The 27,280-nt window shown below is 35.8% G+C and overlaps 2 protein-coding genes across 9 annotated transcripts in view; both read left to right on the top strand.

Annotated features, from left to right (window-relative positions):
* Positions 1-5,738, top strand: part of LOC124166592 (U4/U6 small nuclear ribonucleoprotein Prp31) — a 33,128-nt gene extending 27,390 nt beyond the window's left edge. For all 3 annotated transcript variants that reach the window (XM_046544171.1, XM_046544172.1, XM_046544173.1), the window contains exons 8-10: positions 285-434; positions 1,423-1,695; positions 5,493-5,738. In XM_046544171.1, the coding sequence (XP_046400127.1) occupies positions 285-434; positions 1,423-1,695; positions 5,493-5,606 (537 nt within the window). In that variant the 3' untranslated portion in view covers positions 5,607-5,738. The remainder of the gene's footprint in view (positions 1-284; positions 435-1,422; positions 1,696-5,492) is intronic.
* A 6,930-nt stretch (positions 5,739-12,668) lies between these two features.
* LOC124167337 (serine/threonine-protein kinase VRK1-like) lies at positions 12,669-25,712 on the top strand. Of its 6 annotated transcripts, none has more exons than XM_046545331.1 (12): positions 12,669-12,889; positions 12,982-13,008; positions 13,198-13,381; positions 13,463-13,518; positions 13,592-13,661; positions 13,748-13,944; positions 14,170-14,404; positions 16,881-17,060; positions 17,142-17,311; positions 19,109-19,221; positions 19,924-20,265; positions 23,691-25,712. In XM_046545331.1, exons 3-12 carry the CDS (start codon positions 13,201-13,203, stop codon positions 24,235-24,237), a joined length of 2,091 nt encoding a protein of 696 aa, XP_046401287.1. In that variant the 5' UTR covers positions 12,669-12,889; positions 12,982-13,008; positions 13,198-13,200; the 3' UTR covers positions 24,238-25,712. The 6 variants fall into 6 exon arrangements, with proteins under 6 accessions (XP_046401287.1, XP_046401286.1, XP_046401285.1 ...); XM_046545330.1 differs by having other exon boundaries at positions 13,195-13,381; XM_046545329.1 differs by having other exon boundaries at positions 12,669-13,008.
* The last annotated feature ends 1,568 nt before the right edge of the window (positions 25,713-27,280 follow it).

Genomic DNA, 27,280 nt, shown 5'->3' with positions numbered 1-27,280 from the left:
GTTTGGAGTAACGATTCATTTATTGGAGTAAATTGATGTTAGACACACAAATTTTTAATGAAAAATGCTGGACCTGATCCCTTTTACTTACACTCTATAGAATGTTGTCCTCAATGCCTTTTTGTGTCATTGCAATTGTTTTTAACTTGTTTAAAATTTTTGTATCTGCTGAGTGCACGTTATAAAATTGCATATGAATTGAAATAAAATTGAATCGGATTTATTTTTAATGGAATGGTTGTTTAAGATGTGTTTTATTTTATGATTTTTCATTACAATAACAGGAACCTCCTCCAGTGAAATTTGTGAAACCTTTGCCGAAGCCCATCGATCCTTCGAGGAAGAAGCGAGGTGGGAAGCGTGTGAGGAAACTTAAGGAGCGCTACGCAATGACTGAATTACGCAAACAAGCAAACAGACTTAACTTTGGAGAGGTAATGCATCTAGATAGATATTTTTCTCCGAGAAGTGATTTCTTGCATATTTTGATGTAATAAGAATGAAGTTCTCAGTGCATTAACTGCATGCTTGTAAGTTTTAGGATATCAGATATCTTTAGTCACATAATATATTTTATATAAAACTAGCTGATCCAGCGAAATTTGTACAACCTAAATATCAATAAACGGTTTAGAAACACCATTGATAAATCAAGAGCGGCTGTACTGGATTTTATAAGTTATCACTTATTATAATTAAAAATAATTAATAAAACTACACAAATATGTCTTACAATGGTGTGTTATTAAAAACATTTCTTTATTCGATCTACATAAGGCAGAGGGGGGCACGTAAATGCAAATTTTTTTCAATGAATTTTCTACTTTTTATGTTTTTACTTTTACCAAATTTTATACTTGCGGTATTGCAATTATTAGTCAACATTTTATGCATTCAGTTGTTGGCCTATTTGTGTTTTTGACCATCAAGAAAAAATTGTTAAGTCCAAGTCTGTTGCATAACCTAACTCCTTTTTCTTACGCAATACTGAACCAATATAAATACAAAGTTGCACACTCGCAAACATTTCCCAACCCTCCTTCCACCCCCACCTTCTCAAATGTTTGCGAGTGTGCAATTTTGTATTCACATGTATTGGTATGGTTAATTTCTTAGTTTAGTCTTGATAATGCTGCAGTGTAGCAAAACATGGCGACTGTAGTTAAATAAATTTTTATGTGGAAAGTTCAAAGTGTTTCACTTCATATCTCATAATGGATCTCCATAAAGTGTCTGCCTCATCCATCCAATTCAACTATAAGAATCTATCAAATTCATATTTCAAAACTTCATTTGTTGGTAGCCTTTTTTCAATGCATCTTTAACTCAACATAGATGCCATGTTTTTGTGCATGATCTTATTTAGGCTTGGTTTCTCAGACTCAAGTATTTATTGTAATGCATTTTTGTGTTTTGTTTTAGATTGAGGATGATGCTTATCAAGAAGATTTGGGGTACACTCGAGGGGCTATTGGAGGTAAAACTGGAGGCGGCCGGGTCAGGCTTCCTCAAGTTGATGAGAAAACAAAAGTGCGAATCTCTAAAGCTTTACAGCGAAATCTGCAGAGGGCGCAACACAATGGGGCCACTCCAGGCCCAGCCTCAGGTTTGCGAACTGCAACAGGGTCTACTACTGCGTCCATCAGGAGGCAGGTGTCAGGGACTGCATCGAGTGTGGCATTTACTCCTCTTCAGGTACGTTTAACAATGGGTTGACCACAGTCCACTCTGATTTAGGTGTGAAGAGGCTTGTTCATATTCTTTCAATCAATTTCATTATAAAAGAATACCTCAATTTCTCTTATTCTTTGTTTTGTGATTGCTACGTATATTTTCATAAAGGCAGATTTCCATATCCTAATCTCTCTGTTGTATGTTTGTGAGACCCATCATATTAGAGAACATTAAATTCCACAATATAACAAAAAATTAGAAGAATCTTGATCATGATCATGGTAGATCCTAAATATTTTGGAGGCCTTTACTCTTTGTTGGCTACATTTATCTATAGTAGCTATAGAATCCCATTGTAAAGTTCTAAGGATATTTTTTTACTGCTAAGAATCCAATCTTGAATGATTTCAATTCTTATTAACCTACTAATCTTCTCTCTGACCACTTTCCTGTTTTATACCTTCAATCGACTACAATTTTTTCTCATACGTACAGAGGGCCAAATAAGGTAAATATGTACGTGCGATGAGCCACCGCTCGGAGCTCTAGCAAACAACTTCAAATTCCTCATCTTCAGTTGGAAATGCTTTTGAAAGCTGAGAAGGATTAGGAAACAGGGTTGGGAGGGAGGGGTGGTGGTCATGGGAAATTGAGGAGTAGGAACATGAGGTGTGGCCCTCTTTGTCAAGTGGGTGTTGCATGCAAGTGATTCAACTCAGACTAAGGAAATTGCTGTGTATGGATATCACATGGTATATACATCACAGACAACACTACATTTAAGTTATGCATTCCATTCATTGAGGAACTGATGGAAGAAATCACTCAGTGAGTTAACTAAGCAGCTGCTATCAATAGAAATTAAAACTGTAGATTATTGTTATTACGAAGTTCAAAGGACAGAAAAATCTGAGGTTCGTAATAATGACATACATAAAAACGTTTCATTTAGGAATCGTCACAAAAAAAACATGCCTTTCCAAAATTTCTTGTACCTTCAATCTCCCTTTCTTATAGTTGCTCTGCGAAGTAACGTCAATGTTTTGTGTATGATACACACTATTAAATAATGTGAAAATATGTAAAAACAAGCCTATTTTTTTATTTTATCAGTTGATGAATGTGGGAGAATGTTTTTCAGTTCCAGCTTTTCCTCAATCATTACATAACATGCATAAAAAACTAAATAATCTTATAAGTGTAATTAATTAAACTTCAGAAAATTTGAATTTATCAGGGATAGCTTGATTGAAATCAAATTGATGAAAGATGGATTAGAAACTACAATAGCTTCTCATCATTTTAATAAAATTCATTGGCACTCTCTAGAATTTTTTGCGACTACGAGGTAAATTTCTTGCAAAATAATATCTTTAAATATTCTCATTTGGCTTTAAAGTCATCTGCTGGAAAAGTAATCCTAGGGAAATTATAATTTTCAATTGGAAACATAATGAAGATACACTTTTGTATGTTCCACAAGAGTTTTTAATACCGACCCAGGTTTCGGCAGTACACATTGTCATTATCAAGGTGAATATACAAAAATTTGCGATTTTTATTCACCTTGATAATGACAGTGTGTACTGCCGAAACCTGGGTCGGTATTAAAAACTCTTGTGGAACATACAAAAATGTATCTTCATTATGTTTCCTGTCAACAAGTTCCACCAAATATCGCCTTCCAACCTTGAGCTGATAATTTTCAATTGCCTAGCTCTTGCGCTTTGAATTCATTTGGCAGTTTTTTGTCATTCTCCCACTGTCATGACCATGCAGCATCACACACATCCATGTGTGAAACACAAACTCCTCGTCTGTTGCATGACGCTATAGAGGGTTGCTATCATCCCAAATACAGTAAGTCCGAGACATATGAACAAGATGTGTTCCGAGATCTTATTCGTAAGTTGAAAAAAATTCATTGTCCGTGGGAAGGAAGAATGGGGTGAATACTGAAAAGTTGCTGACTTCACAATGGATTCATTGAAACTTTGTTCAAACAGTGCGCAAAGTATGAGTCCCTCTGCACCACACCGCATCACATTGGCCAACTACAAAGATGGCAAATTTGAAATTTCAGGCACGCTTGAGTTTTACGAATACTCGTGCCTCTGAAAGTTCGCAAGTCGAATTTTCCTAAGAAGAGGACTGTATGGCATATTTATGAGCAGTAATGAGTGGGTCACCATGATTCTACGGGAATCTGTCGCAAAATTAGTGATCACTCTTTGCAGTCTATCATCAAATTTAAACAACGTTCATGCGTGGAACCAAAAGTGGGGACTGGAACTTAATCTGGGCAAATGCTCTGTGGCACGTTTCATGTGAAGATCGCCCAACTATCCCCATGTGCATGCTGTAGATGGTGTAAACATAAAGGTAATAGAAAAGAGAAGTATCTAGGAGTTACAGTAACATCTAACCTATCGCTAGGAAAATATGTAAGAAATATTTGTGGCAGAGCCCTGATGGAGCTAGGATTCGTCAAGGATTATTATGGGAAGATTTTTTAGATGAAAAAATAAAAGAGAGGTGCTATTTTGCACTGGTCCATTTGGCACAGAAAGACTTAATCTGTGACCTAAATAAAATACAAAGAAAAGTGCTGCGAATCATTAAAAACTGCAACAGGAGTACAGAAAGCATTACGAAGATGTTGAACAGATTAGCCTGAAGCAAGGAAATAGTTTGGGTAAACTCTTCTCGGGATTCCCACTGGGTTAAATTATCTGTATTAGCCAACATTTTGAGTTCATATGAAGGTCATATGAAGGCAATCATAGATCCAAGAATATTACAAAAGAGGATTCTCAAATTGGCCCCTATATGTGTTGTCACTCACCGCGCATTTGAATGGGTTTAAAAAATTTGCCACTCGCGTTGCTGATCGACAAATTGATCTGAGTTTCACAGGGAAATATGATATAATGAGGGAGGTCAATCCAAATTTATACACGTCATGATGTGATCTGTCACATTCATGACTTTATAATGTTATTACTCGTAATAACAAACATTGTAATGCAAAATATTGGAAAAAAGAGGATCGCGTTGCACTCATCACTGCGCCGCAGACATTTTGGAAAACCGATCAAAATGCAACGGAAGTGGCAATATCAGAAATCAGCCTATTCTATGGGATGTAATTGGGCCTCCTCCATGCAGTCCCCATGCATAGATCAATGGAGAAGGAGCCAGGTCATTCGGTGGAGTTGAGAGGTTTAGTTTAATAAATGTTGTTTGCATTACAAACATTCTTATGTCCTCTTTCCATCATTTCAACGAATGTTCATGCCCATGTACAGGATAGTTCGCCTAATTGGGGAAGCTGCTTAGTCCGGGCAAAGTGCACCTGTCCCAATTAACCGGAATCTACTTTATTTCTAATTTATGAGCAGGAAAAAGTATATTTGATGGTCAAATGAAATGCCTGTGAATAAAATTATATTTCTATGTATTTGACTATTAGGATTTCATGTACTTTAGAAGATTAAGTTCAAATATGCATAGAAAATTCTTTATTGGTACAATATCTGTATTAAAATATTTGTTGTGAACTATTAATTTAGTTATGTAATCTTGTGTTAAAAGCTTTCAATAATTCCTTAGCTGCTTTTTGATACTGCCTGAAAAGGAGGTTTGGCAGTAACATTTTTTTATCAATTTAATGCAATATCCTTGGAATACTTTCGATTTAAGCAGCTTTAACAGGAAAATCTCGGAAAAGTGCCTGTTAGAGAGTATAAATAAATATGTATGATGTTGAATTTGACTGGTGTCATGTTTCCAATGAAGAAAGTTGTCATCTTTTACAGGGTCTGGAAATTGTCAATCCGCAAGCTGCCGAGAAAAAAGTTAATGAAGCCAATGCTAAGTACTTCTCCAATACTGCTGGATTTATCAAGCTACAGAAAAGCAGCCAAGATTAAAATACTTCATGTAATGTATAGGACTGGAATGCCATTTTATTTGTATGAGTGCGTAAATGTTGTGCATTGTGATATCTGCCCGATTGTGCTGAGTGCTTGAGTTCTAATAAATTACGTAAAATATGTACAAAATGATAATTGGTAATTTCCTAATATCGATCAAATACAACAATCATTAGAGTATTATTAGCATTATTAGAGTAACATTGGTAAAACGCTCAAATGAACATGGTTTGCAACATGCTGAGGTATCCCACTATGCTAAGGTACTTTTGTGATTGAATCAAATTGTTCAGAGTCAATAATAAGTTATTGCTTTGAAAATATCAACTTAACTTTGACTTAAACCTAGGTACGTATCAATGAAAAAAAAGAAAAGTTTTTTGCGTCTACATGCTGTCATCAAGTTACTAGTTCAGCATATATGCATGTTCGAGCGTGAGAGAGAATAAAGAAATACGATGGGTAAGAGGAGAAGTTTTTACTCATTGGTTTCTCAGAGTGGAAGAGGAGGATTGATGAGACATGACAAGGACAGTTGGTGTTTTTTTGAAAAATGTAATCCAAGTGAGTAATAATAGGTATGGTGGCTTTTGAGGTTATTATATTACTGCATTTTCTTCGGGTTTTAGCAAAGTTGATTCATTTTCCAGGACAGCAGTTCGGCCTGCCTTCCTGCTGGCATCGTCAGCTCCTGAAAAGTTTCATTTCAGGACCTGACAATGCCTGCTGGAAGGCAGGCAAAACTCTTGCCATGAAAAATGAATCAACTTCACCAAAACCCAGAGAAAATATGGTGAGTGTGGAATAGGTTGGCAGTAATAACAAGAGCACAAAAATTATGGGAAAATCAGCATTTTATAATTTCTCCAAAAACTCCAGCTCAGCCCCTCTATCATTCATGTGTAAAATCAGAAAAATGTGTTGGGGGCCATTTCCCCCTTAAGCACAAAATTCTGGGGGTTGTAGCACCCTTGGTTTCATATCTATGCCCCAACTGGCTTTTTGGGGTCAATGTCCAGTGCATCACTGAGCTAAGAAACCCGCATTGCCAAAGATAGCCCTTATGTGTCCTGAAGTATTATATACACACATGCCTAGTCACTATTAACCTCTTCCCTACGCAGGGCGTGATTTCACGGCCTGAATTTTCTGATGCTAAAGATGGAAGGCCGGCTTTTCACGGCTTCAATTTTTCGAAGCAAAAGGCCAAAGGCCGTGTTTCCACGGTTTCGCGGTCAAGCATGCCAAGTGGGTCCCAACCGCCATTAGGGTCCCTCGGCGCGAGAGGTCCGACCCTTTCCTATTGTCCGTGTGGGGATTACCTCGGCCCATTCTGGCTTTGTGTCCCACTCAAGGAAGGTGCTCATGGTCACTTATTTGTTTATAAGGTGGAATAACTAAAAATGTAAATGTTGCATTTTTTGAAAATCAATGCGAGGAATTACATTCTGGATGTTCTGCTGATTGGTTCCAAATTTTAAACGGAATTCTAGCGTTCATATTAACGGAGTTGATCATCACCTAGAACAATTTTTGGAGACGCTAAGGTTAGATGTTTAATTGTTATTTTTATAACTTACTAGCAAGTTTATAGGAGCGATATTGTAATGATTTACATCCAAAAATATACATTACTCTGTTAGCTACATTCTAAGTGTACATTTGCGGTGAAATTCGATAGAATATCCGATTTATGAGAAAAAGCCCTCGTAATGTAATAAAATTTGATTCTCTCACTTCTTTGTCGTGAGCCAAAATTACAGCGGCTATTTTTAATAACCTCTTACCAACCTTTGAATACAAAGGTATTATAAACGAATTTCGCAATAAATACTGATTAATGCATATCCTAAAAATTCGTAAATTTAATGTACCAATAGGGAATGTTTTAAGTAGACACACGTTGTGAGAAGCATTCCATACCATTGCAGGAATAAGAACTGCTCTACCCAGGTAATTACTCTCATATTGTAAGTACTCTCATTGGTGTAAGTATTCTCCTACTGAAATATGTTCGTGGAAGATGATAACCTCACTCTTCTCGGAAAAGCTCATTTGGCTATGATATAGTGCCGTTTTGCTGAAAACCCTAAAAATAGCCGTGGAACTTCGTTTAAAAGTTCTACAGGAATTGCAAAATGAAAAGAATACATTGATGAACTGACATTTAATGCAACAGTAACAATTAAAAAAATTAAAATTGCACTGGCAACAATAAACTGACCGCAAAAGTACGCCGGGATGGGCTGCCTTCGGGGAAAAGGGTCGAGGATTATGTTTGCTCAGTAAGGGGAGGAAGCGACTACCTGGTCAGTCCCAAGTCGAAAAAAAACTCAGTACGGGGCAAAAAAGAAAATCTCAAACCCTTCGTAGAGCCTAAAGCAACTTCCCGCAAAGGAGCTCGGCGCGAAAAGGTTAAGATACATTTTGGAAGTTCATTTGGTATAGAATGAAACTCAAACTTGCATACTTAACATTTTTTCCACCCTTCTTTACTTAGCCTCAACTGGTTTCAGCTGCCTTGCTACATTTTCAAGAAGTGGTGTATGTAGTGTAGTGATAAGGGCATTAAAACCATCCTAGGTCAAGTATGGAAAATATAAATTTTAGGTTGTATTTATTTCATATACACAATATTAATTTATGTAAGGAGATTAAGTACTCTATACATATAAGATATTAAAAATGTGATGCCTGAAGATAATGGTGCTGTCATACAATATCAAGGTGACTGTATAATGTAATCCAAATATGATTGCTTACATTTGAATTAGAGGAAGAGGGAATTTAAATATTTAACTACCATGGTTGCTTTTCTAGAATGGTCAGCCGGATAAAATAATTAGGTGAGTACGTATCAAAAGAATTTGAATTGTATTTTGTGGCTCTGATGTAGAAGTAGTAAACAATATTTTTATGGAAGTTATGATTGTCTGTTTACTTGTTATTGAATGGATGAATTCATGAAAAAAATACTGCATACATACTACATAGCAAAAGCAGGAGTGACCATCCTCACAACTCAACCTCCCCACTCCCAAAATTTTTTTTGTGCATTACTATGTACTCAGTACTCACTTAAATTTTCTTGAGGGCCAAATATAAGCATTTTTTTTTAACTGTAACCCTATGCAGAAATTAAATTTATCATATGGAGATTTTTAACATAATTACTGAACTCTCTTCTTTAGATTATTTGAGATAAAATGTATTTGTAACAACTTTTGCTGTTTAACCATTTTGAGACGGTGGAGATCTCTCCTAAGATGACTGCTGTACAGAGCCCCAAGAGACTCTTTCATCCCCTTCGTACGGAGCATTTTTGCACGACATTTGTGAAGAAGAGTCTCGCTGATAATCACGCACTCTCAGCCCCAACCTTTTTCATCCCTTCCTAGCAAGGACTCAGCATTATCTCGGACTCCAAGGGTAGTTGGACTCCCTCCTTCCTTGGGATTTATAACCCTACCAGCGTCATTGGTTTGCGGTCAATCATGCTTTGTTTATATGAATTAGCTGAATGGATAATTGTCGCTTGAACGTAAATTGTAGACTTCGAATTGAATTCCTCGTTTTATTCTGAGAATTGCCAAATTTTGAATGAAGCTGTACCGTCAATATTAACGCATTTAATGCAGCAACAGTGTTGTTGTTTATTCTGAAATCAAGATATAAGTTAATATTTATCGTAGAATATTGTTTAAAAATTGTAAACGCTGCTCAAAAGACAAATAATTCAATTCTAAGTTTATATTTCTTGAGAAAGGAACAAATATTTCTTTCGAAAACTGACTTAATCATCAATTGAATGACCGCAATCCCTTACCACAGAGACGGTAATATAAGATGAGGGGTCCGGGTACCTGCTCCCGGATTTCGAAGGTACGGCCTAAGTCCCGGTTTTTTGGGTACTGAAACTAAGACTACGCGAACGTGTGACTGTCATAAAAGGGGCAGAGCTAGGGAAAGTATATTTTAGGCATTCGATCGCTTGCGTAGAAAAATCTCATACAAAAATTTGCGGCTTTCATCTCCCGGGTCAACAAATGTCCTGCCACATATTTTTGTCATTTGTAGGGAAAAGGTTAAATGCTTTAATGGAGAGTCTTTTCAGATCTTTGTCAAAAAACTTGACCTCCATGAAAACTAATCTGTTTTTCCTAAATCAAATTAACATTTTTAATTTAATAATTTATCCAACAAATTATCTAAAAATAACTTTTATTACGTACATAATTGGTCATGTAGCAATGTTAACCATAGGAGGAAAATATTATTCTGGATCTCTACTTCTGGTTATAGCTAGGTATGAAAAAATTGGATAAGTTACATTAAAATGTGCCTTATAGTGGCCATTGCGTGGAAAAAAGAGAAATGGCCAAAATGGAGGTTAGTATGATGAATGTGAAGTTTTAGAAGCATTAGGAGGCATGAAGAATGTGAGTTTTTTTATAATTTTGAAAGCAGTTGGAACTCGATAATATTTAAATCTTTAGTGAACATAAGCAGCCTTTCACAATTTTTTTTTCTTTGAAGAACTATTTTCTATTGTAGTGTGTAATCTCTCCTATGAGTCAGAGCTTCATCTATGAATATTTCTTGAAATCGCATCGGCTTTGAATTTCAATGATTATTTGATATTCAAATTACCTGGAGTAAATGGTTCATCTGACAACCAAGCCAAGGTTTCAGTAGGTAATTAATATGTACCATCATTGGGGAGATAATATTGCTGACATAAAACTTCTAATAGTGATGATAATCTTCACATCCAAATATCTGCTCCATTCTCTTGTCATCTCATCCCCCATGAACATTATAAAAAGATGAATTTTAGCAGTAAAAGTCTTCAACTGTCAATTTCTTGCACAAGGTTTGCTGCATTGAATTCTTCAGCCAGTTCCCAAAGCATTGGCACGCTACTGGTGGCATTTTAATCTCAACTGTCTTCATAAATTTTAGGATATTAAAACCATAAAAAAATGGCTTTAATTTCCTAATCCACTGAATTTAATAAAATAGAATTGTCATGTGGCTAACTGCATTAAAAAAGGTGGCCATTGTTCGCCCCCTTCCTCTGCCATTAAATGTTCTTCATTTTGTTAGGATAGATGGCAACCTTGCTTTAGCATTTATCATTTTAAGGTCATTTGATTTCCATGTGATGTTGAGACCAGATCAGAAGAGTTTGTGGTCGACAGTGGTAAGCACTCTTGCTGTCAGCAAATTCATTCCACTCACAAGAAGATAACAGACGGACTGTGAGACAAAATCACATTTCATGGATGCTCAGTATGATTCTTTGTCACCAGATGAAATTTAAAATTTATCCATTGTGTTTGCCAGTGGCGTACCTAGGAATATGCTTTGGGGAGGATTGGGGTGCGTCGGGGGGGTCACCCCCTCCAGGCAGCGGGGGTTCTGGGAAAATTTGTGGAAAATGAAATGCCTGGAAATATATTTTACAACATTTTGGCAATTAAATTTTCACTTAAAGTAGATGCAGTTATTATATATCAAAACTAGACAATCGTTTAAAATATTTTTTATTTCTATGAGTCTTTGGGGGGGATTCATCCCCTCCATAATTACGCCACTGGTTTTTGCACTGGGAAATGAAGTACTCCAGGTGTGTGTTGAACAGAGTACAGAAAATCCTTTGGGGTGTTCATACTAATACAAAACTATCCTGATCTCTATCTCAGTTGCCACCTGAACAGAGCTAGAACCCACAAGTTATAAAATAGCACAGAAAAAATCTCCAGTGGTACTCTGATGCTTCACTCAATAGCTTTGATTTTTATGATTAGTGGTATGAATCAAGGAATTGTAGCCTTAGGTTATTTTCAGAATATGAAATGTAATTTGCCAAGACTGCTGTTTCTTAATAATACATGTTTCAAAAAAGTTGTGGAGAGAATATTTCTACTGATAAATACATAGGCAATTGAGGGAGCTGGTAATGCAATGTGATTGCTGACTATGGAGGAGTGGTAGTCAATGAAAAGGGGCATTTGCTTAGGTAAAATGGGAAATTCATATGGTGCCTGGAACAACTGAGTGGTTGAAGAAAAGGCTCCTGAATCATAGTGGCTGTTTAGGAAGGTGAATAATATTTCAATTTATGATATTAACCCTCTTAGTGCCACGGGCCAATATATTAGATTTTGCTCCACAGGCGAAAAGTGCCGCAAGCTGATATATCGGCTTGATTTTCAAACCAATATTGTTGTAATAATTAAATTTATCCTTTATCATATGTATTAGAATATTATAATCAACAAATAATTCCTTTTTAGTAAAATAAGAAAACATTACATTGATAGTCCTTCATTAAAACCTTAGTGGTTACTCGTCATGTTGAATAAAAACTAGTAGCACTTAATGAAATAACACAATCTGGAGTTACTATTTTAGATATCAATTTAATGTTGAATAAAAACTTGTGGGCTATGTCGCCGCGTCAATTTTTGGGTGGTCCCAATGTTTCCCGACCGATGCTGTTTGCTTTCTCAAGGGATTCTTTACAGATTCTCTTCTCTACAGGATCCCTTGAGAAATCAACCAGCATCGGTCGGGAAATGTAGGGACCACCCAAAAATTGACGCGGTGACATAGCCCATGAGTTTTTATTCAACATTAAATTGATATCTAAAATAGTTGCTCTATATTGTCTAGGATGAGGGGATAGACCCCCCCCCCCCCCCCAAAGACTCATAGAAATAAAAAAAAATATTTTAAACGATTGTCTAGTTTTGATATATCTAATAACTTTTCGCTAGTGCCACCAAATTTCGGTGGCACTAAGAGGGTTAACTTAAAAGTGATGATATTTGAATGTTTATTTAGTTATGTATAGCGGTTGTATTTTTGTGAACTTATTATGTTTCAAATTTATAGAGATTAGCACATTTATAAATGAATGACAAAAAATACTTATCTTTTTATAAATATTTAGTGGATATTAGACTTATATATCTCACTAAACTTTCCGTTATTATAGAAAAGGAATCTTTCGATAGAGAAATTTTCAATTTGAGCTACGCGCTGCCGGTAACGATCCGCAGCGCTCCGCACCCTCCGATTGCAGTACAGCCAATGAAATCTGCTCCTCGGCTACTCTGCTGCCTCTAGCCGGTTGTGGAGAAAAGAATCAGTTAAAAAGTTATCCCGTCGTCGTTAGTTGACGTCTTGTGTTTTGCCTTGTTTTTGTCATTGCTTTAGTTCGTTATTGTCATAATAGTGTGAATGGTTCGTAAGAAGGTGTTGTGCATGAAGTGGTACGTCATGTTGCTAAGCTGATGCTTGTTTTAATCCTCGAGGGATAAAGTAATCATTATATTGCTGTGTGTGGTTTATTTTTTTTCTGAAGGAGGAAGTGATGCCTTAATACTTCAAGGTGAGCGTTAAATTTGTCTATAGACTCCAATTTTGCAGTCCAAACATGCGGCTATGAATACTCGTGCAAACTCAAAATCCACATAAACCGCAAATGGTGACCATAATGAAGTTATAATCGAAGTAGTACATGGCTCGGAAATGAAATAAGCTACGTTACGTGATTGAATTTTTTTTTAAATACCAGCAGCAAATGCCCCGCAAACTTGCAGATCAAGAGATGGAGGAAGAGTGCAAAAAGAAAAGGATTGCCCCAAATGGTTTTCGGTTGCCCGATCCTATACGAGATGGCGAAGTCTTAACTGACGTTAAGGACAAGAAATGGAGGATAGGAAAGTCAGTTGGATTGGGAGGGTTCGGCGAGATATATTTAGGTATGTGTCGCTTCAAGTATTGTTACATCTGGTTATTAGTAATTGAACACTGATTAAATCGAGGTTAATTTTCTATTATAGCTTCAGATGAAATACATAAACCTGTATCTGAAGAAGCGGAGTTTGTTGTCAAAGTCGTAAGTTCGTTTGCACTGTTTGTCCTCTTATCGTTGATTCTTCTTTTTCATTCTAATAATACTGCTGTTTCAGGAACCTCATTCAAATGGCCCATTATTTGTGGAAATGAATTTTTATATACGAGCTGCTCAGGAAGAAATGGGTCAGTCGATATAGATATTTTCTTGTTCCTCTGTTATGTGGTAGATTTAAGAAATGTACTGACTTTCATCTCTTGATCATTGACAGTTTCTTCGTGGGTGAAAAAGAGAAAACTTAAGTTTTTAGGTATGCCGTATTATGTAGCTTCTGGATCTCATGAATACAAGGGAGAGAAGTATCGATTTTTAGTGATGAAGCGATTTGGGAAAGATCTTGGAAAAGTGTTTCTGGAGTCCAAGAAGAGGTTTCACCTACAAACTGTTTTGCACCTTGGTGTTCAAATTGTGAGTATCATTCATTCTATTTATTCATTAATCCTTGCATTTTGAATGTGCCGCAGGATGGAGTGAATCGAGGCCCACTATTCATTAATTATTAGTGAAGATAGCATTACTGTTGTAATTTTTCTGATGTGTGCAATGTATCAACTTTTTTTCTACAATGATCCAGATTTTTTTCTGGCTTGCAAAATTTAATTTTTCGGTCATAATCTTAAATTTTCTTTGCAGCTTAATATTCTTGAGTATGTTCATGCTCAGGACTACATTCATGCTGACATCAAGGCATCTAACATTTTATTGAGTAAGCCACACAGTGATGATTCTGGTCGTGTCTATCTTGTTGATTTTGGGCTTGCTTGTCGGTATCGTAAACAGAATGGGAAACATAAAGAATATCATCATGACGAAAGGAGAGCTCATGATGGCACTCCTGAATATACTAGTCGAGATGCACATATAGGAGGTAAGTAGAATTTCAATTAGATTTTTAGACTTACGGCGGTGATTTTTTGGTCATTTGGATTAGAAATTATGTTGATTACTTTAAATGTGGGTTACCAATGATGCATTAGATGTAATCTTTTTAGCTGCATAACAAAGTTCATACTATTCATTTTTACCTCAAGATTTGAGTTAGCTAGAGAAAGTTAGCTACCATGAACAGGATAAAAATGTTATCATTGAAACTTGTTATTATGATCATAGGAAAATGTTAGGCTTATTTAAATATTCAAATGGTTTATCTGCTATCACTTCTTCAAATGATTTTAGCAATGGCTGTGGCCAGAATACATATAAAGGGTAGGGCAAGAAACCTACAAGTAATCATTGGGTGCATTCAGCCTTTTTCTGAGTTCTCACCTTCGCGCACTAAGTGATTGCTCTGACACGTTAGGACTGAGCAGAGTGACGTCATGGAAATTAGCTGTCTCCGTTTTGGTGAGCGTTGGAATACAGTGCTCATGTCTGATCACCACTGAGCAGAAGGGAGGAAACCAAGTGAGAGTCATGCTGCATACTGTTGCTTTTGGTACACCCTCACCAGGTGATCAATGTGACATCATGGTTAACTGATCAATGACCAAAGTGTGGATGATTGCACCATTAACTGACTCTCTATCCAGTATATTCAGATTGTAATTCATCCACAGAATCCATTTTTAGTGGGGTTAGTTGACCATGTCGAAGTGCAAAGAGTGCTGTGGAGTGCTAAGAGCAGTTGATGAAAACGAATCATCAAGACATGCACTTGAAGTTCAGAATGATATGGGGTTCTTCGGTACTTGTCTACCATTGCCATACTTGACCTAATGCTGTGGGCTGTCTGCCCTGACATATTCACCACCCTGTTTGTAATTATGAGGCTGTCCACAAAGTGAGGGTATAATGAAATTGAATGATAATGAAATTGGTCGATAGTTGCTTGGGTCAAGTCTATTTCCCTTTTTGAATATCGGTGTAACACTTGCAATTTTCCTGCCTAGTGGTAACTTTCCTTCAGACAGTGACTTCTTCAATATTATCTCCAAGGAAGGTGCAATCTGTGAAGCTAACTCCTTGAGGACACACGTGGGTATTCCCTCCGGACATGGAGATTTACTAGTCTTTATCGATTGTAGTTGTTTAGTTATTCCATCGCTCTGGATAGAGATTTCTTCCATCGGTCCCTCAGTGAATGGGATTTGTAAATTATATGCAATATCATCTGGAGTGTTTACTCTCTCAAAGTGGAAATTTAACATGTTAGCTTTTTCTATATTTTTGGTGACAAGTTTTCCAAAGTATCACGGTTGAAGTTGGTCCCTAAAGCTCTTTTGCATATGGCCAAAAAGGTTTCTAATTTTCGAGTAATTCTCGGAGTACTTTTTTCTTGAAATTTTGCAGTGCAGTTTGCATTGATTTCTTGGTTATTGAGCTTTGTCCAGGGTAACTTTGTGTTACTTGAAGTCCTTTGATATTTTACTTAACGTAATGGGCTTTTTGAACAAGTTTTCTGTTTCCTCAGGCCCTCTTAACAACCTCGTTGTGACAGAGAGGATCTTTACTATCACATTTCAGTTCTTGCAGAATATATTCATAGATTTCTTGTCTACAACTTCTAAGAAATATTTCTATGGTACATCAGTACTTTTATCCTCTGTGTGAGTTGTGAATTTCGGGTATTCTCGCTGTGTTAAAAACCTCTATAGTGAACCTCCATACATCAAATTGCCCAAATTTTTGTCCCCTCCATTACGGTATAAAGAGGTTTTACTGTATCAAGTTCAAAGGTCTATAAAAAGAGCAAACATGAATGCTCCTTTTGTTTCCTTGTTTAATTGTACTCCATGCGCTTTCTGTTTCATTGTTTGTTATTTAGTGGGCGGTGCTGTGTAATTTAACTAGTATAAAAACTCTGTCACCTGTCCTATCATGTTGATCTCCTCCGTAGATTTTATATTCTAGAGGAAAACCTTCGCTGTCGCTTGTATCCTCTGTAAGCCAGCTATCTCTTACCATGACCATGTCTGCGTCCTGTAATATACGCTTGATTTTGGCACGCATGTTTTTAACGCTGCAGCAATTAACTACAACAAAGTTAATGTCATTTTGTAGTTTAATAAAGATCAGACTGAGATCACCCTGTGCAATATTTAAATTCTCCTGTGGAAAGAAAGAACCCATGCTTGGCCAATTGAGAAATAAGTACCCACAAAATAGAATGTGTAGAGTATTTTTGCTGATATAGCTTGTCCACTTGAGGTGAATGATGCCAGCATTAAAGAGTTGAGAAAGGGAATTTTTCTAAATTAGGTGAGTCGGTGCATGACATATAGTTTGTCTTTGCTTGTGATCAAAAGTATTTTGGCTCAGTTATAATAATAAAGCAGGCTTATTAGCCAAATGCATTTCCCAACGCACATGCATCATTGTGAGGTGATTGTTTATTTTCCTTGCAGCTCATTCTCGTAGAGGTGATCTGGAAATACTTGGTTACAACATGTTGCAGTGGTTGTGTTCAGAGCTGCCATGGGAAAGCAGTTTATCAGATATGGAATATGTTCACATGCAGAAGAAGTCCTTCATGTCTAATATCCCTTCATTGATGCGCCGCTGTTTTCCTAGTACTGGGCATCCAGGTTTGTTACTAAATTTTGGGAAAATCCATTATTTCTCGTATGAATATTTGTCATTTTAAAAATTATCACTTTATTTTTCAGAGGTTATTGAGAAATACTTGCGTTATGTTGCAAGTTTAGGTTTTGAGACACAACCTGACTATGCCTATTGCCGAAGCCTGTTCAAGCATGGCGCTAGAAATGAGATGTTTGAGAATAGTGGAAAGATTCTTTTTGGCTTAAAAGCTGCAAATATCAATACCAAGGGCAGGGTAAGTATTGATGATTAACTGTTTTTATTTTTTACCGTTAATGCTCCTTATTTACTCAAAAATGTTAGTCCAATACACATTTATTTTTAATTTAGCCACTTTATGACATGTATATTCTATAAATTCTTGTGTGTTATAAAATCTATTCAGTTTGTTAGGAAATGTTGGTTGGTGGTATGTGTTGCTGAGCAAAACAGATTACTTGTTAATTTTAGCCAAACTTAAAAATGTGCTGTAGAGTATGTAAGCTTATTGATTCTCATCAGTTTCCGTGCAATGATAGTCCATGAAGTAGCTTCCAAGTCACTTTGGATATGCAATTAATCGGAATGTACCTGCTCCTTCTTTTGCAAAATAATCTACCTCTGCTTGATCTTAAGTTTGAATGCTTTAAAGCACATAACTCATTTTCAATAAAGGCTATTGTGAGTTGTCTTCCAAGAGAAGATTTCCAGCTTCATTCTGTAGAGAGCAATTGTGTGTGTTACATTTAAACAGGTATTCCTTTTTATTCTTAAAAAAATTAAGTACATACAGTGGAATCTGTATAGTTGTATTTTTCTTGAATTCGAATATTTCTCTTGGTCTCGAGAATTTTGTATTCAAACAATGCTAGAAAATCATGGATAATTCGAATTTTTGGTGTGTCAAATTAAGGCATAAATCATAATCTGCGACTCAAAATAATTGAGAATCCATAGGAAAATATGCTTACTAACAAAAAGATTCTGAAAGAATTGGGAAAGGAAAATTTCAAAGCCAGCACTAGGTGGCTGGATGGTTTCTAAGAACGTAATAAAATTACGTTTAAAACAGTCTGTGGCGATATTGGAGCCGTAAATCAGCAGGAAGCCAACCAGTGGGAGCAAGATCTAGGGGAGATGATCCATGACAGAGACCCAAAAAAATATTTTCAATGTCGACGAAACTGGCCTTTTTTTAAAGGCAAACCATTTAAAGACAAAAAATGCCACGGAGGAAAACTCTGCAAAACTTAAGTCAAACCTGGTGGAGTATGTAAACAATGATGCCATGAATCACGTACAAGAACGTGGAAGATTTTTTGAAAGTCGAATTAATGTAAGTGATTCATACTTCAACTCTTTGAATATGTTATAATCTTTTATAACAGCCGAGAGACTTAATTTGAGGAAACAGGCAAAAATATCATTGGTAGGTCATACAGTAGGTTTTGTTTTACTTGTGGTTAGAATAAAAATGTTACTATACTTTACTTTGTAGTCTGTTGGAATAAATATTCCTGTTTTAAGGTTACTTTAATCTTGTTAACAGGCGTTAATCAAAGTATTTATATTTCAAGAGTGTCGATTTAACGTATAGTTTTGATTGGAAATACGAATTTTATTATTTTGGACCTATTTATTAAGGAATTCTTTAATTCGAATTTTTGGATTATTCTAAGTTTTTAACTGGTCCCTTGATGCTCAAATAATCCAAGCTCCACTGTATATCTATTGCATGCAATGGTCTGGTCTGCATTATTTGATAGAACTCCTTCATGACTATCAGGAAAGAATAAATTTTTGCTAGTTCCACAATAATTTTTTCACTTCAAAGGCAAAATGGGAAGAGAATATTATGCATCTGGTTTGCTTTAGTGGAACAGAGCCAATGGAATTGAATAAAAAAGACTTAAATCCCTTGAAACGTTGGTTGGACTCCTTTTCATTGCATTTTGTCACACACGTGGTATCAAATGTATTTGGTATTGGAAATGGTTAAAATTTTTGTAGTAAGTATGTGATGTTCATTTATCCGATTTATATCCGTTGACAGAGAGGAACCAAGAGGAAAGCAGCGGATGAACCTGAAAATCAGGGTGGTATTAAAAGGTGTGAAGTTTTTCGGAATGCTGGACGGAGGCCTTGTGTGCCACAGAATTATAACAGGTACACATTTAGTTTTCAATTTGAAATTTTCCTGTCTGGTTAAGTGTTGCTCAGATATGTCTTTTTCAGAGTTGGCACCGTAGGCAGTGCTTCAAATGGTGAAATGTTGTTTGTAAAACCCTACCTCATCCTATTTCACCTCCTCTTTGCTTTTGGTCAAAAACATTTCTTTTCCATTTACAGAATGTGCATTTTGCTTAGGGAAAAATTTCTTGCTATAGTTTTTGCATATTAAAAAAAAAAATTCACTGCCTGTAATGATTCCTAATTGTACCTCAAATCCAAAAACCTTTCTTTCGGTTTTTCCCTTGCCACTTTCTTTGTCAATATTCGCCTTTTCCTTTTCTATCCTTATCGTGTTCTGCAAATGTATAGAGCATGAAAATGGAAGGTAAACAGGAAAACAATAGGGCTGCTGTCTATTTTGAATCAAACTGAAGAGCAATGATTGGCTAATATGGATTGTTAAGTCATCAACAGGCTTCATGGGAGGAGAGGGAAAAGGAATGCGCGAATAGTGACTTAGCAATACTCAAATGATGCATGCTATTTGTTATAAAGAGCTCAGGGAAGTTAATACATACTTAGCTCATCTATTTCCCAACTTCCTTTTCAAAATAATGATTCACTGGAGAGCTGTATTTCTAAAATTATGTGTGCTTTGTAAATGATGGAGTATTTTCCTTGATTTACATATTGTAGGATGACACGCAACTCCAATCCGGTTCCTCTGCTTCGGTCTCGACAAAACTTCAGTTGGGAAAAGGTTCTTTCAGGTGACCCGGAAGTGTTGCTGAAAAAGAAATCTGGGTGTTTAGGTCGTAAAAATCATAATATTGGCTTTAAAATTCCACATCAGGATAAGCAAAATTTCCAGGAAGACCCTGGGATTGCCGATGAGTCAAGAGATGGGTTTTCGGACTGTACAGATGATTCCTTGAGTAACCCGACACCAGCAATGGTTGAGGTTATGGAACGAAGGAAAGCGAGGGCTAACAGTGTGGCTCTGCTCGGTCAGGCAGCTAAGAAGTGGAGATTCGATAGGTGAGTCGAGCAGTCTCTAGAATCTAATTTTGTTATAAAGAAATTTATTGCTTGATTCTTAGTGTCAAATGTTTTTACGTGTTAAAATGCAAGACTTACTCATACTTTGTGTTTTCCACAAATTTTTTCAAATTATGAATTCATGTGATCTCGATTGGACATTGAAGACATGTCATGTTACTCATAATAATAATGGTTACTTATGACACTACTCATTTTTCGGTTTGTTTAAGTTTATTAATGAAGTCATGTGCTTCCACATACTGGAAGACTCTTAATTTTACATTTCTGAGAGTGGATGCTTGTTGGCATCATTTAAATACTCTCTGCTGATCACTAGAAACAGCAAATTGGAAAAATTGTCATCATTGGCTGCTTTGGAAACGGCTAAAAATATTTACGACTATCCCAGCGTTGGCAAAATCATTAAGAGGATGCTTTTTCCATGTCAATTGTTGATATAATATCTCATGGCATCTTATCACTTTCATTGAAGTGTAATGATTCGGCACAAATATATATTTTTTCCATCAATGTGAACATTACAACTACATCCACTTGCGAGATGTGTGTGAAGCTTCGACTTGGGCTACCGGTGATTATATTGCAATTTTGTGATTGCTTGTGGTGAAAAGAAGTTGTCTTTAATATTGTGATACAAATTGAAATATTTTTGTGAAGTCTTTTTTCTACTCTACTGCTGAAAATGTGCCTAAGGAATTGTTACTTCAGGAATGAATGGACTAACTCGGGCAGTAGAAATGTTTCCAGTGTTATAAATGAAACCTATTTTCATTCACTTTTTGGAAGGAAAATCAAGGATACTTGTGATGTGGCTAGATATTGGTTGAAGTTTGTGGGAAAAGGTGCTGTTCAAGTGGACTTCCTTATTTTGAGAGAGCAGGCATCAGAAGATCTTGTCAAGGTCAACATTGCAGTTTAGAGGCCCTGATGGGTTGAAATAACACTGCATTGCATAATGAATTAAGCAAGCCCTTCTCCTCTTAGATATCCTTCTCCTCGTATATAGGCAGTGCGTAGAAGTGAAAAGGAAGACTCAGTTAAAATGCCAAGAACCGTGTGATTTGTTTGCAGTTCCACTTGTACACATTGAATGAGGATGGCCTGGTGCATCATTTGGTTATATATACTTTGTGATGGTTTGGTTATTTACAGATACTTTCTTAAAACCTTGACATTTTTCTGTAAAAGGACTGAGTATTGCAAAAACGAAGAAGAGTTGTTAAATTACATGAAGGACAAGTATTGAGACAGTAAGTTTACTGTTGATAGTGAAAAGTAGTTGATTATTTTCTTCAAGCCTCTGCAATGATCTCTTAGTTAAAAGAAAAGGATGATTCTTCAAATTGGAATTCAACCTAAGGATCTATTATACGTGTGAGGTTGCTTTTTTTTCAATTGACATTATGAGAGAAAGGTAGGTAGTGATTAAATTTTGGGATGATTTTAGTGCCTAGGGATCTGATGAACCATGTGGAAAATCAAAAGGATTACAGTTCTTTAAAGTTGTTGTTTGCATATTCGTACACCATTGGGGGACACTTTGATGGTGCAATACAGATTTCCTATAAACTATGAAAAGTTGGAGTAATTGGCATGTTATGTTATAAAAATAAAAAAGTTTTTTCTACTTTTTATATAAAGTTTGGAGTTGTGATCTGAACAAGATATTTTTGTTATAAGTTCTTACAGTTGATCATTCTTAAAAGATTGTGGTAAATATAATGAGAGAGTAATAAGTACTTGATTTATCATAACTAGTATTTGTATAACGATGTAGATCAGATAAACTTCTAGTTTAATGTACTTGGTAATAAAAAATCCTAATATGAAGTCTTTGTTGAGTGTTTCATTGTCAGACCTGGGCCTAACATGGATCCAATGAATAACTTTGGGAACCAAATTTTAATGAGCCTCGTGGTTTATTCTCTTATGGTTTTACAGAAATAGGAAATATAGTTAACAACTCTGTTTAGACTCCAGTAGAGGTAATCTTGTTTTGTGTAACCAATATCCAAATTTTTGTCTCTCTCTCCTGAGTGTTCATTGGCTTCCTAGTGTTTTCTTGTTTTTCATTCCAGGAGCCTGTAACTGATTGGTAAATTATGAATAGCATTGTGACAATTAATATTTCTAACTGCACTTTACTGAGATTTTGTTGTTTTTGGAATCCACCTTATACTCTTGTCTGGACCCTCTTACAACTTGTACAATTAACTTAATCGCTCATGGCTATGAAAATTTATTTTTTTATGCACAGGAATGGTTAATGATTGTTATTATATGTCACTTGTACAATTAATCAAGTGATGCAGACTTCAATGGTATAATGTTACTTTGAAGGAAATCACTTGTGACATGAACCAGCCAATGATAATTGTTAAGTATGAATAAATATCATTTACTTATTCTTCATCTGTATAATATTTAAAAAAAATTCCTTCTAGTTAAGCCTTTCACTTTTTGAAATAGCAGAGTGGATATATTCTTTCAAAGGTTATTAAAACACTTGATATTCTATACATGTGTACTTTGAATTTTACATTCCGTAATCACTTCAGTTCTCCTCAGAATTGTATATTTTTTCCTGTGTGTTATTATTTATTATTATTTATTAAACCTTGAAAATATCTCTTGTTTACCGAATTCGCAAATGTTGGTGTCCTTTTCAATAGAACTGTAATATTCTCCAGAGGTAAATCTCCAATATTTTTGTGAGATATTGACTGGTATTTGGTCAAATTTTCAACTCTGCTTAATACTGTGTCAGGTGTACCGGAATGATAGCTCATTGCTTTGGTCTCCTTATGCACTTAAAATAACAAGTTTTTAAATTTTTTGTGTTGCAGAAATTTACTCCTTCCAAAATCACCTTTCCACAGGTAAATTATGTAGTAAAGCTGTTACGTTACTTAATCTTGAATTACAGTTACATTACTACTATGTGAGAGTTGATATTAACTAATCATGATTTGATTTCATCCAAAATGATTTTCAATTCCAGAAGTTTCTGTTGATGAAATGATCAGGAGCTGTGAAAATAAGAAAATTGGCATTGCTGGCCCTTCTTTAAACTTTAATTGTGACCAGTTTCTAAGTAGTGCAGTTAAAATTCTGATGCATATGAGAAGCATTAAACCTGTGCTACAGTATAACTGGTTGTGAATGTAGTTTAATGTTTTGGTAATGTTCAATTTTCTTTTTTCTTCCCATCATTAGGGAGTTCGTCCTTGAGACACCTATATCATTTACATAGAATAAGAGGAAATTTTTTAACAGGACATATTCTTAAATGTGTGGAATTTCTAATGTGTTTAAACTTGTGTAGAGGTATCACATTCTGAAGATTTTAATAGTTTTTTCTCTTTGGTTTTTCTTTCAAACTACCCTGTTTCTCATGGAAGTTTGTCTGTGGATCCAAGTGATATTCCAACCCCTGCAATGGAGGAAGTTATACGCAAGCGCAGAACTGCCCATTCCGACTTTGGTGATAGTGCCATCGAAGAACAGGACGATGAAGATGAAGACTCGGATGGTGATAATGGGAACAGGTGTGCGTATAGTTTGAGAAACAAGAGGCCAGAGACTGCTGTGACCTACAACACACTTCAGATGCAATTAAGACAGAAAAGGCCTGTCAATATGTGTGAGTGGTCATCCACATCATCATCTTGCTCTAATACTAATATTTCCAGTTGCTCTGTGGTAAGTTACAGTCATCTGACTTCTGATTATCTCTCTGTCTCGTCTGCCTCTTGTTCCTCCGCATCATCTGTGCATTATGACACGTGTGTTCGTGGTGGTGTTAGTAGTTCCGTGAAGGTTGCTAGGAAAGTAATGAAGAAAAGGTCTCGAATTAGGCGGCAGAGAAAAGTTACCCAGTCTAAAATCGCGGAGACAGGAAAATCAGTGTGCAATCCCAAGCGGTATGACCTGAGGCAGGCCAACTGAGAGTGAACCATGTGATCAAGAAGTGGATGTAGTGTAGTTCCTAAAGACCAGACCTCTCCCCTCTGATATCTTTAAAATTATGCTTTGCCCTTCAAAAAACAAACAAAAAATCTCAACCAAGTTTTTTTTAGCTACTGCAGAATTTAACTGGTTTGTGGATTTTAACGTGTACTTATAGAGCGCAAGAAGAAATTACTAAGTCATCATCACAGAATTTGTCAAGAAAGTATCTTCTTCAAAATCTGATCTTCTCCAGCTGAATATGTTTGTACTAATTTTTTTGGGCTGGCCTGGATATGAGGTATCTAAATCATGTACATAAGCTCAAATGCTTTGTGCCTTTTCACCTGGTTTTGAAAAAGGCATTGCTTTAGTTTTTTTTTTACTGGACAAGCTTTATTTTGAAGGGCTTGTGATTTCCCTAGCCATTAGAATTAGTGACAAACTTTAGTACTGTTGTTGGATATGTGCTTTTTAAATGCATACTCTTTAAGTAACCAGGAAGATGAACACCAATACCATTTAAAATTATCTCGATGTGGTTGTGCTGAACCTCTTTATTTTTCTACCGTACATTAGTGAAGAATTCATCTTAATTCCTCGCTTAGCAATCATATATTCTTGACACACAAAATGGCAATCTGGATAAATTGTGTTCTTTGGACTGGTCTAATCTCATGTAAAATTTCAAGCACTGTATGAAGTACCTTATTATTTCTGAAAATAAGAATTTGATGTTAATGCTACATTCCTGTTTTGTTAATGTTTGGGTAATGCATGAAGGTGAACCACATCATTGAAAATAAAACAACTTACATAAATCATGATTACATTCCATAGCAATCTGAAGTCTAGTCATCACAAGAAAGTTACGATAGGCTTGGACTTCTAGTGACTAGGATTTTATTTTCTTTTGTTAAGATTGAAACAATCTCACCTTCATTTGTTACTATTTTGGTAATTTCCGTTTTCGTCTTAGGCTTAAGGAATACCATCATATTATGTAGTTGTGAAAAGGTGCAATTTTTATGTTTCTCAATTCCCTTGTTTTTATCCAGGAAGTAGTAAGGCGAACGTTTTAGGTTTTACTCTTAAACTTAAATAAAGCATTCCATTTCAACAGTTCAAAGTGCAAGTTTCAAAATATCATCAGAAGTGATTGTTGTTGGACTTCAAGTCATTCATTGAGTTTGAAAGCGGAACTTCTTTAATTGGAAAAAGTTACTTGTTGATGAGACATACTCATAGTTGTTAAAATACATACCCAGTGAAATTTAAAATATCACCAGTATTTGAAATCACTTTTGACAGAAATTTACTCCTTAAAAATGCTGTTATTATCTCTCGAAAATAGAATCTTCTGCTTTGTAGCCATTATTTTTTGATGTTGTGGTTAAAACATGATATGTTCTGAAACAATGCATCACAGTGTAAAATAAGTTGATATTTGTATAAAAATAAAGTGATATTATTAATACTTTTTTTATTACCTCTGGAAATGTTTTTGTTCTGTAACTCTTTCATCCCGTTTGGCTGGTGTGGCAGCAAGATAGGGAGGGTGTCATTGAAAGCAGTGGACGTGCAATACAATTGTTTACCGAGGTGTTCTTCATCAGAAAAGGAATGTCAACTGGTGATTTGTCAGTAGTAATGAGGACCTTGGCAGAGAGGAACCTAAGTAATAAACCAAATGCTGTCTTCATGAATTTAGAACAGCATTTATCATGAGTCTGCAAAAATGTGAAGGACATAAACTGAATATTTGGTTAAATTTTGCTTTGATAACGTCACCAAATAAACAGAACTGTCATTAATGGCATAAAATATCCCTTAGGCTTCGCAGAGCCCTTGGGTTTGAAAGAATCCAAGCACTGAAATAATTGTATTTGTATAATTTATATTCAGTTAAAGATTTAGTATTGTCTTCAGCAATAAGAGATTGTATAGAAATATTTTAAAACATTCTGACCAAAAAAGGGTAGCAAAAGTTTCTGTCCTGAAAGAGTCCTGTCAGTTTCAGAATAAAAGCGGCTTGTAAATGACTAACTAATGATGTTGTGATAAAAGTAAATTCATGAGTAGAAAGCTTGTTTTATTCCAAGTTATTTAGTGTAAGGCAATGACTTTTGAGTGTGCATTTAAGTTAATTTGTCCACGGTATATTGATGAAAAGCACTCAGGTTATGGACTCGGCACCAGACAGCATAACTTTGATCACATACTGCTGCTTTTTCATCACCTTTTTTCACAACATCCTTTTCTATTTGTTGGAATTATAGTAATATAGATTTACAAAGTTTCAGATTCTAATTTTCAATAGTTTGTTTGTTACAAAGTAATTTGATAAACAAAGGTATCTCCGAAACCAGTGATCTCTTTCTCCTCAGAAAAAAATCAACCGGCAAGAAGAGAGCGATTTTTGCATTTCTATGTTCAAATATTCATCTCGGACGGCTTAGGATGAACAATGCAGGAGTATTTGAATTGATAAAATTGAAACAAATGGAGGCAGCCTTTTGTCTACAGGAGGAAGCCTCCTGAGCAGGCCTTCTGTCGTCAAAGCACTGCTTAGGCATGCTGCAGTTCCACAGATGTTGAGAATGCAGTATTAAACACCCAATTGTAAGTGGCTCTCTCGTCCTCATCGTCTGCAGGAGGAGTGTAAGGTAAGTCTCACAGAAAAAAGGAAGAATTCTTATGTCGGAACAATCAGTTTATTGATCAACTTACGGCTGGATGGCAATACTGGTGACAGGAAACATAGTAAAAGATTAACTGTTGTATGCTCCACAGAAGTTTACTTAACCGAGGTTTCGACCGACATTACACTATGTCATTTTCAAAGGTGACGATACACCAATAGGGTGATTTCCTATTATTTTTTAATTACCTAAATCGAAAGATTATTACTCCTGGAGTACGTATTACAGGCTTTTAGATTTTTAAATGACGATATCAATTTTTCGCGATTAAATGAAAAGTGAAAATTTTCAAGCGCGCGAAAACGCGACGGCTAAGTATGAATGCTGGGAAAACTCGGTGT

The sequence above is a fragment of the Ischnura elegans genome, chromosome 10 (genome assembly GCF_921293095.1).
Source record: "Ischnura elegans chromosome 10, ioIscEleg1.1, whole genome shotgun sequence".
Taxonomy (NCBI): domain Eukaryota; kingdom Metazoa; phylum Arthropoda; class Insecta; order Odonata; family Coenagrionidae; genus Ischnura; species Ischnura elegans.
Note: the sequence above shows the minus strand (reverse complement) of the source record. Positions and strands in the feature narration are given on the sequence as shown.